General features: G+C 38.0%; 1 protein-coding gene across 1 annotated transcript; it reads left to right on the top strand.

Annotated features, from left to right (window-relative positions):
* Positions 1-14,315: 14,315 nt before the first annotated feature.
* LOC121999379 lies at positions 14,316-16,972 on the top strand. The gene is made up of 5 exons (XM_042554068.1): positions 14,316-14,472; positions 14,662-14,720; positions 14,775-16,036; positions 16,133-16,529; positions 16,601-16,972. Exons 1-5 carry the CDS (start codon positions 14,316-14,318, stop codon positions 16,970-16,972), a joined length of 2,247 nt encoding a protein of 748 aa, XP_042410002.1.
* The last annotated feature ends 3,405 nt before the right edge of the window (positions 16,973-20,377 follow it).

Below are 20,377 nucleotides of genomic sequence, written 5' to 3'. Positions count from 1 at the left end.
ACCTAATACGAGATATCATATAACAAGGAAAAATTGTTGTCACCTAGATTGCATCGGATGATAACCTGGATCTTTTCACTAAGGCCCTTAAGGCAAGAGCTTTTGATGGGTATGTTGAAGGGTTGGGAATCAGATGTATGGCAGGATAAATGACAGCATAGTCTTTTAGTATAAGTGGGAGATTGTTGGAATGTATACTAAAAGCCTACCTTTTGTATAAACATTTAAGAATCACATTGGTCAATATCTACATTTATAAGCTAAGTGTAGTTGTTCAATTAATTTATATTGTAGATAACATGGTGTGTGGTGTCACACACAGAAGATCATGTTATCAGCTATTTATAAATTATAAACAGTAGCTCACGACTAAGATGGATAAGAACAAACCATTGGAATAGTCGTAGTGTAATTAGATATTAGTTTATCTTGATTGATAAATTACACTAGTACACTCATAGTGTATTGAGCTGGACCATTTAAGGTAAGTTCTTTTTATACTGACTTAATAAAATAACAAGACCTTAGTTATTATGGAAGTATGTGCTCTTAATCTTAATATAATAACAAGCACATATATATTTAGTATTTATTTCTTTAACTTATCAAAGGGTGAGATTTAGCATGATAAATCAAAATGCCCGATAAGTTGAGAAATGATATTACTTATAGTGTGTGTTGTTGATAGAAGAAAACTGTGTCCTAGTAATCTAGGTTGATAATGTCCCCAAGAGAAGCTCATAAAGATTGTCATGTTAAACCCTGCAGGTGGACTTAGTCTGACATGACAATAAGGTTGAGTGGTACTACTCTTGGACTAAGATATTAATTAAAGAGAGTTGTCAGTAACTCATTTAATTAGTGGGCATTCGACATTTTAACACAGGGAGACTAACACACTCATGATTAGAAGGAGCCCAAAATGTAATTTGAGATTGGTGTGGTAGTTCAATAATAATTCTTTAGTGGTATGAATTATTATTGATGAAATTAAGTTAGGTGTTCGGGGCGAACACAGGAAGCTTAATTTCATCGCGAGACCAAAATCAATTCCTCCTCTCGGTTCCTATCGTAGCCTCTTGTATATAGAGAATTATACCCACCGCATACCCACTTCCTACCCACCCTTAGGTGGTCGGCCAAGCAAGCTTGGAGTCTAAGTTTGGGACGGCCAAGCCAAGGGATGAGTCAAGTTGAGGGGGTCGGTCATAGCTTGGAGCCCAAGCTTGTTGTGGTCGTCCCTAATAAAATTAAAAAGATTTTATTTTAAAATCTTTTCTTATGTGGATATCATGGTTTTAAAAGAGAGAGTTTAAAATTTAAATCTTTCCTTTTATAGCTTTCTACAAAAGATTAAGTGAAAGATTTGATATCTTTCCTTATTTGTAATTAAAAGGAAGATTTTATTTTTTGATAAAACTTTCCTTTTTTGTAACCATGTTCATGATTTAAAAATAGTGTTTTAAAATTAAATATTTTTTTTTATAAGTTTCTACAAAAGATTAAGAAAAATTTGATATCTTTCCTTATTTGTAGATTGAAAGGAAGATTTTAATTTTAGAGAAAACTTTTCTTTTTGGAAATCATTCATATGTTTTAATAGAGAGATTTTAATTTATTAAATTTCCTTTTATAACCAACCATGAAGGGAAAAATTATTAGAGAAATTTTTATTAAAAATTTCGGAAGTAAATTAGGAAATTTTAATTCTTGTGTTATTAAAACTTTCCTTGCTTGGAGCTATGAGATGGCCAACCATGATGATTTAAGGAAAGAAAATTATTTTTAATCAATTAAAATTTTCTTTTCATAGCTAAGAAAATAAGGAAGTTTTTATTTAAATTTTCTTTATTTGTCAAGACCAAGGATTACAAAAGAGAGGGAGGAGGTGCCTTTATGAGATACAACTCTATTCTATTTTCCTCTCCTCTCTTCCTTGGTGGTGGTCGGCTCTTGCTCCTTTGCTTCTCCTCTTCTCTTCTTCTTGGGTGGCCAACGGCATCATCCCTTGTAGCTTGGTGGTGGTGGCTGATCTAGCTTGGAAAAGAATGAGAGAAATGAGGCTTTGTTTCTAGCATCCTTTGGAGATTGGTGGTGGTGGCCGAAACTCTTCATCTCAAGGAGAGGTGCTTGGTCGAAACTTGCAAGAAAGGAAGAAGAAGGGTTTGGGTGGTTCTCATCTCGGTAGATCGTTGCCCACACAACGTCCGAGATAAGAAGAGGAATACGGTAGAATATCAAGAGGTCGTTGCTTATAAAGAATGGTATAACTAGTAATTATTTTCCGCATAATACTAGTTTTTCTTTGTATGAATCCAAACATAAGAGGTTAGAGATTCTAGATTTTTGGATTTGTAATTCGAAGTTGTATTTCTTTTATTTTATTTGTCGATTTTGTGATTCGATTGTTCTTTTTGGTTAAACTTAAGGTTATATAAAGAAATTAAATATTGAATTTCGTCAAGAGGCTTTGTCGAGGTAGTGGTGGATGTTCTCATACCCAAGAAGGTCAAGTGTCTCGCCATGTTTGACCTGAGAGCCAATTTCCGAAATAAATATTTAATTAAATTTGTAACCTAGGTGGACTTGGATCTATAATGTTAAGTATCATTTGCGATCCAAGTCTAAACCATTAAAAACAGATAAGTTAAATTCGGAATCAATAATGTTAAGTTCTGTTTGTGATTCTGGATTTAATTTCTAAAGAACATAATATGTTGTTAGGAAAGGTTTGATATTTGTACAAAATTTTTATACAGTAAAATTGTTATCAACTTCCTAGGACCAACTAACAGTGTATTCCCATTGCTTTATATCTGTCTAAAAGAAAGTCCATTTGTTTAATTATTAATGAGGTTGCTTTGTTAATGTCAACATGTATTTTTGCATCCTTAGTTTCTTAATGCACGACTAGTATGTTCTGTTAAATGATTGTTATTGTTAATAGTTTAGTACTTTTAACTTTGAAAATGGCCACACCTTGTTCTTTTATTACCTGGCATTCACTTTAGATAAACATGGAAATCAGATGATGTGATCTGTGATTAGCTGTTTCTAAAACCAGATAATCTAGACACCAACCTTCATGCTGATGGTTATGTTGCAGATATTGCCTAAGGGAGCATATTAAGAAACATCCCCCCTTGGCAACCACAGAGAAAGTGCAACAGTTTGTTAGGGTGAGTTGAAACTTATGCATATCACCTGGTAGATTACCTATTATACTATTATTTTATGCATATCATATTATAGGGTTGGCATTATCAAATGGTCCAGTATAATTTGTTTATCACTCGTATTTCATTCATAACTCACGAATAGATAAATATAGTTTTGTATGATTGTTTTGTACGTTATTAAATAAATATGCCATGCATTTTCCCCATTATTATAATAAGAAAATCTGACAAATTATTATTAGGTATGGAATTAGAAGCTTTCATGTAATACTAACATAGTACCGTTAATAAATTTTGGATCCCTGAGTTTGCTTGACCTTGTAAAATGCTTTGTTTCTGAATGCCCATTATACAATGAAAATCCTACTACAGTACAAAATGATTTTTTGATAAATAATATAAAAAAATTAAAATGTTTTATAACTATGCTTATTTAATTTCCTTTCTTTTGGTACATAAATTTAAGAGTAAGCACAATTTGGTGACCTTGTAGCATGAATTTTTCTCATTATTGTGGGCTTGAAAATTAGTATTCATGTATAGCAAGTTAACCAGATATGCTTGTTTTGTTGGGCAAAGGGAAGAGAAGCTATTGTTGCTGGATTCTATCATGGAGGTTATGAAAATTCACTGTTGATGCTTATGAAGGGACATTCGGGTTTGGTTATAAAGGTGGGCAGCTTCTCATCCATTCAAATCTGAATTTAGGACTACAAATGTTGTTTATTGCTATGATCTTTTACCAAGTGTTTGTGCCAATTATTTGGAGTATATATATGTTTGGTTATAAAGGTGGGCAGCTTCTCATCCATTCAAATCTGAATTTAGAACTACAAATGTTGTTTATTGCTATGATCTTTTACCAAGTGTTTGTGCTAATTATTTGGAGTTTATATATATATATATATATATATATATATATAGATATATCATCGAGCAGGAAGCCTTTGACACCGCCAACTCCAACAGTGGTTGTGAATTCACTTCCATCAACAGTGTTTACCTAAACTTTTCTTAGAGATTGTAAGTGGATGTAGCATACTTTGTTAATATAATCTTGCATTTATGACCTATAGATTATTTTGAAAAAACAATGCTCTTTTCCTTTCTTTGAATCCTTGCTCCGTTGTTGTAAAGATTACCTGCTTATCATAGTGACAACATCTCACTTATAATACTATGGGTGTTAATGCTAGCAACTTATGTTTCCCAAATCATCTTTTGTTGATGAGGTGTGTTTGGAGTTGACAAAATGTATACAAGATCATATTTATGAGTAGGTGCGATCGAGTTTATATAAGTTCATTATCTTGTTTTTGCTAAAGTGAACAATATTTTTTAAGTGTCATTAAGTGTAGTATTTTGTCTTTCGTTTTATTTTCTTCTAATGTCAATATTCCTGAAAGCGAACAAGATTTCTAATGAACTTTTTATTTTCTTCAGCACTTACTGATTTCTTATCGCTTTTTGTATTTCTAGGTTCTAGCAATGATTTCTTAATTCCTCTTTCAAATAGCAACTATTAAGTAGTTTTATACTATTTTATAGTTTTGTGCAACATGTTGCTTGAAATCTAGATTTATCTCGTCTGTACCTTAATTTAGATTTTTTAATTGTTCTATGGTGTGAACTGTGATCCTTGTTTTTAACTTAAGAGTGAAAATTTCTTTTGTATAACACTGATGGTATTATTTTCTGTGGCAGATACACAGTGGTAGATGTTTTGTCATAGTCTCAAGCCGACAATCCTTTTTTAGTGTAGCTAGTAGAAGTAAGCATGCAGATCGTTGCCTTCGAGACCAGCTAGCTATTTTGTACTCTTTTGTTCTAAATTTGAATGTCACTATCTACATTGAAACAGAACTATTTAGTATTTGAAATTAGCTAAATTCTACTTTGTAGTTGAATTCTCCTGTAAATACCAATATCTACTTTGTGTCTAAATTATATTGTTTTGGTATGAGTTTGAAATCATTAGCCAACCTAATTAACTGCTATTATATGTCAAATTCGAATCTGGACATGGTAAAAGAAAATTAATAGTTTTGTAAATATAAAAATAATGATTTTGTAAATAGATTTTTTAATTTTTTTTATTTTAAAAAGGCAACGCTTTTAAAGAGTTGTAAAAGTGTTATCTTTGCAAAATACAACAATGCTTTTAAAGCGTTTGCAATAACGTTGTTTTTTCCAAAAAATGGCAATGCTTTTAAAGCGTTGTCTTTGCTACAAATAGCAATGCTTTTAAAGCGTTGTCGTTGAGCTGACTTTTAACAACAGTGCTTTTAATAATCCTTTTTCAGACACAGACAACGATTTTAAAGTATTGTCTATTAGCTTTTTTCTTATAGTGTATCTCCATAACTATATAGAGATATTATTCGTGATCCACCTCGGATCAGGAATATATTGAGATATTATCAATGAAGACAATGACAATGGATCCAAATACTCTAAAAATACCCGGTTCATCAAGTCCCTTACACACTACATGATCTACTTCTAAAATAGATAATCAGTGTTTTGCCTAAAATTCTTCATAAAATGAAGTTCTACACAAAATGACTTGTTGTAAACTCCTCTAAGTTATCCAAGAGTCAGTCGAAGAGTCAGCAAGAAAATGGACGAATTTGATTAATCATTCAATGATCATCCAAATCGAATCACACCCCTTTTCTAATTGTACCGATTCTTTTCCTTGTTGGAGATGAGCCCCCTTCGTTCTATCTCAACTTGAGACAATTGACTTTGAAGTGAGCTGCTACATAGCAATTAAAGTCTGTAATTACTTTCTTCTTTTGTTAGATTATTCTTGACCAATAAATATATATATATATATATATATATATATATATATATATATATATATATTCTTTTGTTAGATTATTCTTCTATCCTTGACTATATATATATATATATATAACTCCTTGCTTACCCCATAGACTATAACAAGTCTAATGGATTGCTTCTAAATAATTTTACTATTATCATCCCTTAAAGGGTGAAAGATAATAAGGTGGTATAGTTCTACAATGCGCAAGCCTTGACGCGACTAATGAGGTCACAAGCTATCATATGTTTGACATTAAAGAAGGATTTCATTTGCAAATAATCCTCACCTCTAACCTCTAAGATATGAAAAGAATGTAAGAAGAGAGAAAATTATAAATAGCCTAAGCTGTTGAGGCCTTCAACCCTCATAAGATTTACGACTTCAGTCAATCGACCAGATATGACTTGGGAGTCCATCCCACTATTAGGCAATCGCCACATAATTATAATGGTATTATATGCTCAATGACAAAAGCCAAAATATTATAGCCACTCAACATAATCTGGCATGGATCTCATTCTTCAAAATTTTCATCTCGTCAAATCCACTAAGATCTCCTCTCCATGCTCTAGTGGTGGTAACTGATCCATGACAAGCTCTCAAATATGAGTTCACAACTCCTAAGTCTACTACTCAAGCTAAGTTTCCAACCTCGAGCACATGAGATCATTAAGTCTACAGCTCAATCTCATCAAGTCAACAAGCTCCTCAAGCACCATGTGCACTATCCAGTTATCCCCTCGGATGGATCTAGTAGCTAACGCATTAGGTATTATCATAATGAGCTATAAGGTTCGAATCTCGACAAAGTCGAGATAAATACCTCCCTTATGTGCTAGTCATTATTCCAAAGGCTAGTAGCCTCTCGTGATTTACCTCCTCCGTGTTGGCCTTGGGGCAAGTAGTTGATGGAAATGTTGAGGATGAACATATTCGTCTTTTACCACCCTATGCACTATCTAATCGTATCATCACAACTATTGGCATACTAGATATGCAATAACAAATCACAAAATTTAAACCATATCAGGTTACTCCCAACAACAAGGAAGCGTTATGACCTGAACAAAATGAACAAGTTACCATGGGTTTTATGTGACTGTGGTTGTAAAATACTGAAAATTTAGCGAATAATGATAAGGGATTTTTTCGGAATTTTTGAAAATTTTTCGGAACTCATATGGACAAGTTTACGGGGATAAAATAGGGCCTCGGGAAAAGTCTGTTTAGGCTACCCATTTAAGTGAGCAAATGTTATTTATAAATACATTTTCTTTTCTATTTCTTATTTCCTTCTTCCCCGCCGAAACCATGCGCCGACGCCGAACATTTTCTCCCGATCTTCTGCCCTAACCGCCACGAGAGCACCGCCGGCTCCTCCACTCGGCCAATCTATCCTCGCCGGCCGACGAGAGCCAAGGATAAAGCCCTGTCGCCGGCCACACACCGAGCCCTAAGTCTTTCTCTCTCGGCGCCGGTTACTTCTTCCTCCGGTATCGGAGCTGTGGCTAAGGGATGTGCTTCTCCTCCCTTGTCGGTGCTCTCGGTTTTCCCTCTGCCTCATCGCCTCCTCGCCACAGAGATCTTCCTCCGCCGATTCTTCCTCCTCATCCATTCGGAGCCGCGCACCAATCACCGGCCACTACAGCCGTTCTCGTGCGCTGCCCTGTTGATCACCGCCGATTCCTTGTTCCTGAGCCGTGCCCTAGACCCGAGCCAACAAGGTGAGATTGTGCCCGAAGGATTTGGGTTGGTGGAGCACCCGATTGTTTGATCTCAGGCTGTGGTGTTGTTTCTTGTTTTCAGCAGGACCTCTAGCTTGTTCCGGCAGCCAACATCTTTGACTCTGGATCAACAGTGATACATTCAAATTGAGGTAAGGCGAATGGCCGAAATTGATTAGCAGTGATTGGTTTTCCATTCTATGTATTGGGATGTGAAGCTTAATGTTAGGCTTGTCTTTGGAGTTTCGGTCAGCATTATTTGCTGACGAATCACAGTTCCGGCCATCCTATTCCGGAAGTGACCCTCTCTAGCCGTGAGTTGATGGAGGAGAAATCCAAGTTAGGTGAGTTGAGCTATGAAATGATTACATATTTAGAATTGTGATAATATAGATGATGATAAATTGGTTGATTTGGTGAGTATGTGGAGATATCATTATTAACTGGATAAGTAGAGTTAATTAGTTGATTTCATGAGCATTGTTAGAATTATTGAATTGGTACTTTAATTGGTGGATTAAAAATAGAGTTATCATCTATTTGGATCATACTGGATTTTTGTTAAATTGATTTGTTAGTAAATGGTTTGCCATATGAATTAATTAAAGGGGTTGATAAGGTTGGGTTAAATTTATTTTAGTAAATGGATTTGGGTGAAATGAAGTTCATAGTTGGATTAGAGTTTTTCCCTAATTTCGTTGGGTTGGATTTAGCTAGTTGTTATTTATGAAATTAGCTAAATTATACATCACGTGATTTGCAGGACTTTGATTGGAGACAGATGTCTTGATACGAGATTTATTGCGATACGGACTACAGATAAAGGCGGGTACCTTGACTTATTTTTTTTATATGTCTTGTTGATATGTCTAGTAGGTTATAGCCTTTAGTAATAATTATATTCGTCCTCATTTCGGTACGTCACTACCGGATACTCGTGACATGCTTGTTTGCTCACCTGTTATGCATTTTATGCTAGTATCCATATGATTATATATATGCTCAATGAGGTAGTGACATACCATGCTTGTTATGTTCAAGACTTAGGTTTTTGATATCCTATCTGACCTGTGTACTTTAGTTCTTCGCATTTGACCATCGATACTACGATACTCATGTTATATATATGAATATGGTTATGTTGATCAGTTTATTGCTATGCTTAGTGTCATGCATCATGATTGCATGCTGCGCGATTGTCGGCTCCACTATGGTAGAGCACATCGCCAGTTACATATACTGCACACACCACCACTCATGGATTAGTGGTATATCAGGCAGGTGTGTGGCGGTTCTACTGTTTGGCTCTGTTGGTCAGGTGACTCAGCGTGGTAGCTGGCAGACAGTTCCGCTCTGTTTGGCTCCGCTGGCATTTAGTGTAGCAGCGTAGTAGCCGGCAGACGGTGGACTCTGTTTGGCTCCGTTGGTCAGGTGACTCAGCGTGGTAGCCGGACCTCCCCGTTATCGTATACCGGGAGATGAGAGCATTGAGCTCCCCCATTTATGATTTGGGGTCAGAGGACAGGAGTACTCCGACAGCATCCCGTCCACTCACTCACTCATCAGGTGTAGTGATGGTAGAGTGCACGGTTGTCGCAGCCCTACCCACTCGGCCTCACTATTGTGTGTGAGATAACTGACTGGCGTCAGGGGTGACCAGGACGCATCATTGGCATCATACGCATTTATGCATTTACTGCTTGTGTTTGCTGCACTTATATGCTGCATTTGGATGGATGCATATGTTTGACATGCATACAGGATTTATGACATTTCCGATCTGACGACCTGATTATTCTGATAGGTGGCCCTGGTGAGTACAATACTCTTTAGCCTTTTCTATTATGCATTACCTTCTTTTGTTCAGGAGACTGTACTCCATAGTTATTACTATTTGTTATAGTTTACTATACATGTCAACTAGGTATTCGCTGAGTTGTTGAACTCACCCCCGTGGACACTATCTTTTTCAGGTAGCAGGTTGTTTATGGAGTCGCTTGGAGTATTCTGACTGCCGGTCCCCACATCACATTAGAAGACCAGTCTTCGCATTTTGTTTATGTTTATCGTGGTATATGGTATATGTGTATTTGACTTTGTGTTCTGGTTTTGTTTCCGGAGTATTGTGTTGTTGTGTGGTGTAAGCCTAGCCGGCTAGCAGTCATGTATTTTGGATTTCTATCGTTTTTCTGCTGTGTTTTATATTTTGTTCCAGCCGAGTGGGCTGATGATATATATATATAACTGCGTGGTTGTGTGTATATTCCAGCCGCCTGTGGCTGATGTATATTATGTCTGTAGAAATGCTTCAGATTGTCACCCGTACAGGGGAGGTGCTGTCGAAATTTCTTCGGACAGGGACTCATCTGGGGCGTGACAATTTAGTGGTATCAGAGTAGGTATACGATACTTGCTATGTGTTCTGGATTTTTGAGATTTATCTGATATCAATTTATTTGGTATCAGAGATCGACTTACGAGTCTTATTTTCCCTGTATTTCGGATTTCGTGTTTTGATCTTCTCGATGTGACTTTTCAGGTTTTGGGACTTGGCAGCAGTAGGACATCTCCAAGCTATAGGAGGTATGATGGTATATGTTATCCTACCTTTTTGATTAGTTTATGCCCTGTTCACTATTACAGTCTATGACATGTATTAGTGTTCTTTATTAGTACCTATCTAGTTGATATAGCATATATTTTTTTTGTGTTAGGTAAATCACTGATTATGGTAGACTTTGATAGAGATTAAGGGTTACAGTTTCTAGTGATTTTTCATATCATACACCAGTAGTTTTTAGTTTCTGTTATTACTAGTTGGTTAGCAGATGGAGGCACATACCTGCCTCTACTATTATTAGCTGTCTAGTGGATAGTGTCTATATTTTTATGTTGATCTAGCCAGTAGTATACCATGTTATCTTAGTTAATTTCATCCGTAGATAATAGATTTACTCTTGTTAGATCGGTCAGTAGAATATAGATTGACGTTTGTCGACTTGGGTAGTCGTGATCGATTTACCTTAGATGCTTGTAGAGGCTTTATTTATTCTTGATTAGTTAGTAGATGACCGATTAGTTTTGTTGATCCGACCAGAAGGGGATTGACCTACTTTACTTTTAGATGTTTGAATCTTGGGTTATTCGTGCTTAGTTGGATATCTTGAGCACATCGAGTACCTAGCTTATACTGACGTGGGAAAAGATTGAATTAACCATATACTATTGACGATTTGGTCAGTCGATAGAGGATCGATGTATCCTATTCCATGAGTACTTTAATTTTAGACTGTATGTACCTAATTGGATAACTTAGAAGGTGGTATAGGGTTTGTGTGGTAGATTGGATTAAATATGCTGATTATGCATAACTATGAAGTGTACATATGATTGTTATGAGTTGAAGGAGTTCTATGATGGATAGTTCATTTGTAGATAGTGTGGGTATTCCCATCTAGATATGGTTATTGTAGGTTTCTATTGACATATTGGAGGTATCTTATCGATTTAAATCTGTGTCGTGGTATATGCACATGGGTGTGAGTGTCATGTTGGAAGTATCTTGTCGACTACATCGGTGTTGTGATATGTACATATGTGTTTGGTGTGGTATCTGAGGTATCTTGTTGATTATGTGTGATTTGTGAATGTTTTAGTATGCCTTATTGGAAGTATATGTTGATTATACTCTTGGCATATGTGTATATATGTCATGTGAGTATTGTTTGAGGTGTATTGTCGATTATACCTACGATGATTTATGCACACGGGTTCGGTTTGTAATATTGGAGGTATCACACTGATTTATTTACCTGTGTTATGAGTATGTTTGGTGTGCACTAATTGGAGTATTATGTCGATCATACCTATGTTGTGTGTGCACACATGCCAGATGTATGATTAGTAGCATCATGATGATTCTACCTATGTTAAATGTCTACATTATGATATTGATTGTTTTACCCTGTCAACTAATTCTCCCATTAGTGGGTGACCGACCCACTAGGAGGATGATAGAGTTGACTATGGATTTGATTTGCTTACTGGGTGGTTATACCCTAGGCTACCCACAGTGATATGTGGTAGAGAGTTTTCGTGCAGTCTCTAGCTAGATAGTTAGGTGCTTTGGGCACTTATGTATTGTTGTGGTAGAGCGTAGCTCCCACATGTTAGGGATCGCTTGTAGTAGAGCGTAGCTTCCACATATTCTGGATTCCCACATATTTAGGGATTGTTTTGTAGTGGAGCGTTGCTCCCACATATTGCGGATTGCTTGTAGCGGAGCATTGCTCCCATGTTTATTGTAGATACATATTTCGGATTATCCCACATACGGAGGATTTTTTTTTTTGTGGTTGAGCGTTGCTCCCATATATATGGTATTTTGTGTGATGGAGTGTTGCTCTCACACTGGAGGATATATTCTTTGGTGATTTATATCGTTGGTGATCAGATCTATTTATTGTTGAGGATCTTATGGTTAGGAATGTCTGTGATACGGACATTATGTGTCTTGGTTTTACCATTATGGCTTGCGGTGCCCTAGATGTTAGCATGGACTCGATGATTTGGGTATCCCTAGGATGTTTGGATCGGTTTCCATTGTCTTGTTGACGATGTTGTGATCTATTTCGGATCTGAGGTGAGTCACGTACACCATCTTCGCATAGTTCTAGAGATGTTTTGACGGAAACATCTATATGTGAAGATCAGTAGTGCATATTTTGGTAGTCTCCTGTGAGATGTTTAAGACACACGGTCACCAGTAGGAGTATACCGTAGTTACACAGGAGATAGAGGTTGTTACTATTGGGAGTAGACGGAGTCTATAGAAGAGGCTCGCAACTTCCTTTGTTTGGCCGATATTTTCGGAGATACGTGAGGATTTCTCACGGATTGCTATGCTGTTTACACGCCAGACCGGGAAAGGCGTGAAGTTCACTTGGACTAAGGATTGTGAGACCAGCTTCCAGGAGCTGAAGCGGAGTTTAGTGTCGGCTACGATTTTTGGTTTTACCTTCTGGAGAGGACGGATTCGTGCTCTGTACCGACACATCTCTACAGAGTTTGGCATTGTTTTGCTGCAGCACGACAGGGTAGTCTCTTACTTCTCGGTAGTTGAAGGAACATGAGGAGAACTACCCAGTACATGACTTGTCGTTGATCGCCATTAGTTTTGCCTTGAAGATTTGGCGGCATTATCTGTACGACATTTCATTTGAGATTCTCACTGACCATAAGAGTCTCAAATATCTGTTCACTTAGAAAGAAACTTAATCTCCGACTGAGGAGAAGGATGAAATTTTTGAAAGATTACAATTTGTACCATTAGCTATTACCCGGGGAAAGCTAATGTGGTTGCCGATGCATTCAGCAGGAAGTCCAGAGGAACTTTAGCTTGCCACCGAGTTGTGGTCATAGACTTGATTCAAGGTTTCTCGGAGTTGGGCCTTGAGGGGTAGGACAGACAGAGCAGGGTACTCTGGTTACCATGGTTGCTCAGTCGTCGATCAGGATGAGGATCCGAGAGCCCTAGGCTGCTGATCAGTATTTGCAGTTTATTACAGCTAGATAGCTTCCGGGTAGCAGACCGAGTTCACACGAGACTAGGAGAGTGTTATACACTTCCGAAGCAGATTATGCGTACTTCAGTCTCATCCGGTTTTATAGGAGATTACTTCCGGAGGCTCATCGCTCATGATTTGCTGTCCACCCAGGCGGTACCCGTGTATACCAAGATTTGAGGTGTTTCTATTGGTGGAACGACATGAAGGAAGACATCGCGGATTTTGTAGCTAGATGTCTTGTCTGTCAGCAAGTGAAGGCCGAGCATCAGAGATCTGTCGACTTACTTCAACAGATTTCTATTCCTGAGTGGAAATGAGAACATATTACTATGGACTTTGTGGTGAGTTGCCGAGGAATGACGAGACCATGACGCGATTTGGGTAATCGTTGATCAATTAACCAAATCCGTGCATTTTTTTTTTAGCTATTCGGAGGACAGATTTCCTGGATCGATTGTTAGATCTGTTTTGCCAGGAGATCATCAGATCACATGGTGTCCCGTTGACTATTATTTCGGATAGAGACTCCGGTATATGTCTTGTTTTTGACAGAGTCTGCAGCAGGCCTTGGGCACGGAGCTCTGTTTTAATACAACTTCCATCCGCAGACAGATGGACGGTTAGAACGGACCATTCAGACTCTAGAGGACTTGCTGAGGTCTTGTGTATTGGATTATGGAGGCAGTTGGGAGCAATGTTGTCAAAATCGCGTTTTGACTCGTAAACTCGTACAAAATCGCGAGTTTACGTGCGAAAATCGAGTTAAAATGTGACAAAATCGTGTATTAAAGTAAAATCGTATTAAAATCGTAAAATCGTATGTAAACTCGTAAAAATGCGATTTTGAGAACGCTTTTATCGAGTTTAAGTCATTACTAAAATGAGGGCATTTTAGACAAAATTTTGTCATTTTGGTGAAGCAGAAAAATGAAAAAAAAATAGATAAAATCAAGTCAAACTGCTTTTCGTCGAACAGAACACAAACCTTTGCCAAACATAAACCCTCGCCACGATGTCGCCGACGGCCGAACTGCTTTTCCACACCGTCGTCCCCACGCCGTCTTCTCCACACCGTCGTCTCCAGACTCTCCACGCTGTCTTCTCCATGCCGTCGTCTCCTCCGCGTCGTCGTCTCCACTCTCCATCGCTCAATATTGTGGGAAGAATAGGTTAGATGTTAGGTCTGCTGTGACTTGTGATTCTCGATGATCTCAAGTAAGTGTTGATTGTAGCAAAATGTCGGGTTTGTCTTGAGCTAAATGATATTTGATATTCAATTTATTAAGTTTTGATTTTGATATTCTTTTAAGATAGAGATGTCATCTACAACTTCAAAGACTAAGGAAAAAATGCTTCAGGAAGTAGAACTGATATAGGATGGCAGCATGGAGTCGATGTGGAGAACAACTCAAAAAAGGTCAGGTGCAAATATTGTGACAAAACATTCAGCGGTGGTATTTTTTGATTCAAGCATCACTTGGCCGGCACTCATAGAGATGTGGAGCCTTGTTTAACTGTTCCTGATGATGTGAAGAACAAAATGCAGTCAATTGTGGATAAACTTGCTAAAGTTGCTGACAAAAGAAAGAGAAAAAGTTATGGGATTGATGATTCGGATGATGAAGATCCTTTACCAAAGGCAACAGACAAGGGGAAAATGAAAATGGATACATTTTCTAGAAGTAAAAAAGGCAGTAATTTTGGTAGCACTCAAGCTACCATTAACCAAATGATGAAGAAGGAATTGCGAGATGAAGCTTGTCAAGAGATTGCTCGGTTCATATATGGATGTGCTATTCCTTTTAATTGTGTCAAGCATCCTTCATTTCAAAAAATGTTTGAGCTTGTTGGGAGATATGGATGTGGATTCAAGGCTCCCACGTATCATGAAGTGAGAGAGACGTTGTTGAAGAAGGAAGTGAATCAAACTAAGGAGTTGCTTGAGGTGTACAAAGCTGAATGGAAAAAAATAGGATGTTCAGTCATGTCTGATGGATGGACAGATAAAAAAAGGCGTTCAATATGCAATTTCTTGGTAAATAGTCCAAGGGGAACTGTGTTTTTGAAATCTATTGATACATCCAATGTCTCAAAAACAACAAAAAAGGTTTTTGAGATGTTAGATGAGATCATAGATGAAGTTGGTGGAGAAAATGTGGTTCAAGTAATCACTGATAATGCTGCAAACTACAAAGCTGCTGGTGAGATGTTGATGGAAAAAAGGAAAAATCTCTATTGGACTCCTTGTGTAGCTCATTGCATTGACTTGATTCTTGAAGATTTTGAGAAGAAATTGGAAGTTCACAAAGAAACTATTACCAAAGCAAGGAGGGTTGCTACTTACATTTATTCAAGGACTTTACTCATTTCCATGTTGAGACATTTTACAAAGAGTAGAGATTTGATTCGACCAGCCACTACACGATTTGCAACTGCTTACTTAACTTTGAGTTGTTTCAAAGAATTGAAGGTCTTTCTAATGACAATGTTCTCATCCCAATCATGGAAGACAAGTAGATTTGCTAAAACAAATGAAGGAAAGTGTGTTGAGCAAACTATCTCGGATAGTAAGTTTTGGCATAATGTGGTTGTATGTCTAAAGGCTGCTATTCCTTTAATTAAAGTGCTTCGATTGGTTGACTCAGAAGAGAAACCAGCTATGGGTTTCATTTACAATGCAATGGATAGTGCCAAAGAACAAATACAAGCCAATTTTAATAATGTGAAGAGAAAGTAAGACACATTTTTATATTTCATTAATTTATTATCTATTATCATCAATAATTTATTTTAGTTTATTGACATATAAAATCATATTGTCCATTTTAGGTTTCAGTCAATATTGAATATCATAGATGAAAGATGGGAACTTCAGCTACATAGGTCATTACATGCTGCTGCTTATTTTCTTAATCCACAATACCAATATAGCCCAGATTTTAAAGTAAGTATGGAGTTGAAACTTAATCTCTATCAGTGCTTGGATAGGTTGGTTACTTCTCAATGTGATAGAGATAAGATAGATATTCAAATTGAGGACTTCAAAAGTACAAAAGGGTTATTTGGTATTAATGCTGCGATAGTAGCAAGGGACAAAAAAACACCTGCAGCATGGTGGGATTCTTATGGTGATGGGTGCCCTGAATTACAGAAGTTTGCCATTCGAGTTCTTAGTTTGACTTGTAGCTCATCTGGATGTGAACGTAATTGGAGTGCATTTGAGATGGTAATAATTTATATATACTATTTAGTTTATTTTTTTGTCATATGTGAATATAATTATTTTTATAATTTTAGGTTCATACAAAGAAAAGAAACCGATTGCAGCAAAAGAAGATGAATGACTTGGTTTTTGTTATGTCCAATATGAAGATGATCAACAGGAAGTCAAAGAAAGAAGAGTTATTTACCATTGATGACCTCTCATCAGATGATGAATGGATAACTGAGGAAAATGATCACATAGATAGAGATGATTTGGATCAAATCAATGAAGTTGATGGTCATGATGTAGAGCCAATCCATCTAGTTGATGAAGAAGGGAGTGGAAATGTTGCAGGTGCTAACGATATTTCTAGTATTGTTCATCATGCTAATGATGGTAGTGATGGTGACAATGATAGCGACGAAAGTGATGATTTGCACTTGTCTATGGATGATTTATATTAATTTGTTATCTTATGTTGTATTTATTTTTGGACTTAAGTTTTAGACTTGAATTTATGTTTATGTTGTGTCCTCATGACAAGTATTTAGTTGTTTGAAAGTTTAAAAGTTAAAACTATGAGTAGTTTATGATTATATGAATTAAAATGTTCTATATGTAGATTTATGTTATAATTTGGATTGAAATATTAAATGATCAATTAAAAAGAATATACTAGGTTTTTTTTAAAACTAATTTAAAGTATGATGCAAAATCTTACGATTTTACGATTCGATTTTACAACCACTCCAATGATTTTATTTAAACTCTCGATTTTGACAACCTTGGTTGGGAGGACCATTTACCATGGGTAGAGTTCGCCTACAACAACGGTTTGCATTCGGCTATCCAGATGCCACCGTTTGAAGCGTAGTAGGGTAGGCCTTGTCAGACACCCACCTTCTGGGATGAGGTTGGGGAGGTCCAGTTGTTGGGACCTCATAGAGCTCAGTATGAGGCATAGTTGGTCCGTACTATTAGACGGAGAATGCCAGAGGCACAGGACTGCCAGAAGAGTTATGTTGACCGGAGTCGGAGATTTTTTAAAAGTTCTCCATTTGCGACCATGTATTTTTGCGAGTTTTACCCACGAAAGGAGTGAAGAGATTGGTCTCAGAGGTAAGCCAGCTCCGCGATACATTGGACCGTTCCAGATCTTAGAGAGGATTGGAGCGGTAGCTGACTGGCTAGCACTACCACCGTCCTTGGTAGGCGTGTACGATGTGTTCTACGTGTCTATGTTGAGGAGATACCTACTCGACCCGACACATGCACTGACAGATATCTCAGTTCTGTTCAGCTCGACATCACTTATGAGGAGATTCTGGTACGGATTCTGGACCGGAAAGAGCGTCAGTTGTGGAACAAGATGATCCGACTGGTTAAAGTCGGATGACAGTATCATTTGGATGAGGAGGTTACTTGGGAGCTCGAGGATATTATCCGAGCTCGATACCCCATTTTTTCACTTGAGGGGTGTGATATTATTTACCGTTCAGCATTTATACTCTTTACCTGTTGTTAGTATTTGCTGAGGGTAGATAACGAAATTTGGGGACCAAATTTTTATTAGTGGGGGAGAATGTAAAATACTGAAAATTTAGTGAATAATGATAAGGGATTTTTCCGGAATTTTTCGGGAATTTTTCGGAGCTCATATGGACGAGTTTACAGGAATAAAATAGGGCCTCGGGAAAAGCCTGTTTAGGCTACCCATTTAAGTGAGCAAATGTTATTTATAAATACATTTTCTTTTCTATTTCTTATTTCCTTCTTCCCCGCCGAAACTATGCGCCGACGCCGAACATTTTCTCCCGATCTTCTGCCCTAACCGCCACGAGAGCACCGTCGGCTCCTCCTCTCGGCCAATCTATCCTCGCCGGCCGACGAGAGCCAAGGATAAAGCCCTGTCGCCAGCCACACACCGAGCCCTAGGTCTTTCTCTCTCGGCGCCGGTTACTTCTTCCTTCGGTATCGGAGCCGTGGCTGAGGGATGTGCTTCTCCTCCCTTACCGGTGCTCTCGGTTTTCCCTCTGCCTCATCGCCTCCTCGCCACAAAGATCTTCCTCCGCCGATTCTTCCTCCTCATCCATTCGGAGCCGCGCGCCGATCACCGGCCACTACAGCCGTTCTCGTGCGCTGCCCTGTTGATCACCGCCGATTCCTTGTTCTTGAGCCGTGCCCTAGACCCGAGCCAACAAGGTGAGATTGTGCCCGAAGGATTTGGGTTGGTGGAGCACCCGATTGTTTGATCTCAGGCTGTGGTGTTGTTTCTTGTTTTCAGCAGGACCTCTAGCTTGTTCCGGCAGCCAACATCTTTGACTCTGGATCAACAGTGATACATTCAAATTGAGGTAAGGCGAATGGCCGAAATTGATTAGCAGTGATTGGTTTTCCATTCTATGTATTGGGATGTGAAGATTTAATGTTTGGCTTGTCTTTGGAGTTTCGGTCAGCATTATTCGCTGACGAATCACAGTTCCGGCCATCCTATTCCGGAAGTGACCCTCTCTAGCCGTGAGTTGATGGAGGAATAATCCAAGTTAGGTGAGTTGAGCTATGAAATGATTACATATTTAGAATTGTGATAATATATAGATGATGATAAATTGGTTGCTTTGGTGAGTATGTGGAGATATCATTATTAACTGGATAAGTGGAGTTAATTAGTTGATTTCATGATCATTGTTAGAATTATTAAATTGGTACTTTGATTGGTGGATTAAAAATAGAGTTATCATCTATTTGGATCATACTAGATTTATGTTAAATTGATTTGTTAGTAAATGGTTTGCCATATGAATTAATTAAAGGGGTTGATAAGGTTGGGTTAAATTTATTTTAGTAAATGGATTTGGGTGAAATGAAGTTCATAGTTGGATTAGAGTTTTTCCCTAATTACGTTGGGTTGGATTTAGCTAGTTGTTATTTATGAAATTAGCTAAATTGTACATCACGTGATTTGCAGGACTTTGATTGGAGACAGATGTCTTGATACGAGATTTATTGCGATACGGACTACAGATAAAGGCAGGTATCTTGACTTATTTTTTTGATATGTCTTGTTGATATGTCTAGTAGGTTATAGCCTTTAGTAATAATTATATTCGTCCTCATTTCGGTACGTCACTACCGGATACTCGTTACATGCTTGTTTGCTCACCTGTTATGCATTTTATGCTAGTATCCATATGATTATATATATGCTCAGTGAGGTAGTGACATACCATGCTTGTTATGTTCAGGACTTAGGTTTTTGATATCCTATCTGACATGTGTACTTTAGTTCTTCGCATTTGACCATCGATACTACGATACTCATGTTATATATATGAATATGGTTATGTTGATCAGTTTATTGCTATGCTTAGTGTCATGCATCATGATTGCATGCTGCGCGATTATCGGCTCCATTATGGTAGAGCACATCGCCAGTTACATATACTGCACACACCACCACTCATGGATTAGTGGTATATCAGGCAGGTGTGTGGCGGTTCTGCTGTTTGGCTCCGTTGGTCAGGTGACTCAGCGTGGTAGCCGGCAGACAGTTCCGCTCTGTTTGGCTCCGCTGGCATTTAGTGTAGCAGCGTAGTAGCCGGCAGACGGTGGACTCTGTTTGGCTCCGTTGGTCAGGTGACTCAGCGTGGTAGCCGGCAGAGATACCTCCCCGTTATCGTATACCGGGAGATGATAGCATTGAGCTCCCCCATTTATGATTTGGGGTCAGAGGACAGGAGTACTCCGACAGCATCCCGTCCACTCACTCACTCATCAGGTGTAGTGATGGTAGAGTGCACGGTTGTCACAGCCCTACCCACTCGGCCTCACTATTGTGTGTGAGATGACTGACTGGCGTCAGGGGTGAC

Source organism: Zingiber officinale, chromosome 7A, assembly GCF_018446385.1.
Source record: "Zingiber officinale cultivar Zhangliang chromosome 7A, Zo_v1.1, whole genome shotgun sequence".
Classification (NCBI taxonomy): Eukaryota; Viridiplantae; Streptophyta; class Magnoliopsida; order Zingiberales; family Zingiberaceae; genus Zingiber; species Zingiber officinale.
The sequence above is the reverse complement of the archived record's forward strand: the minus strand, read 5'-3'. Positions and strand labels throughout refer to the sequence as shown.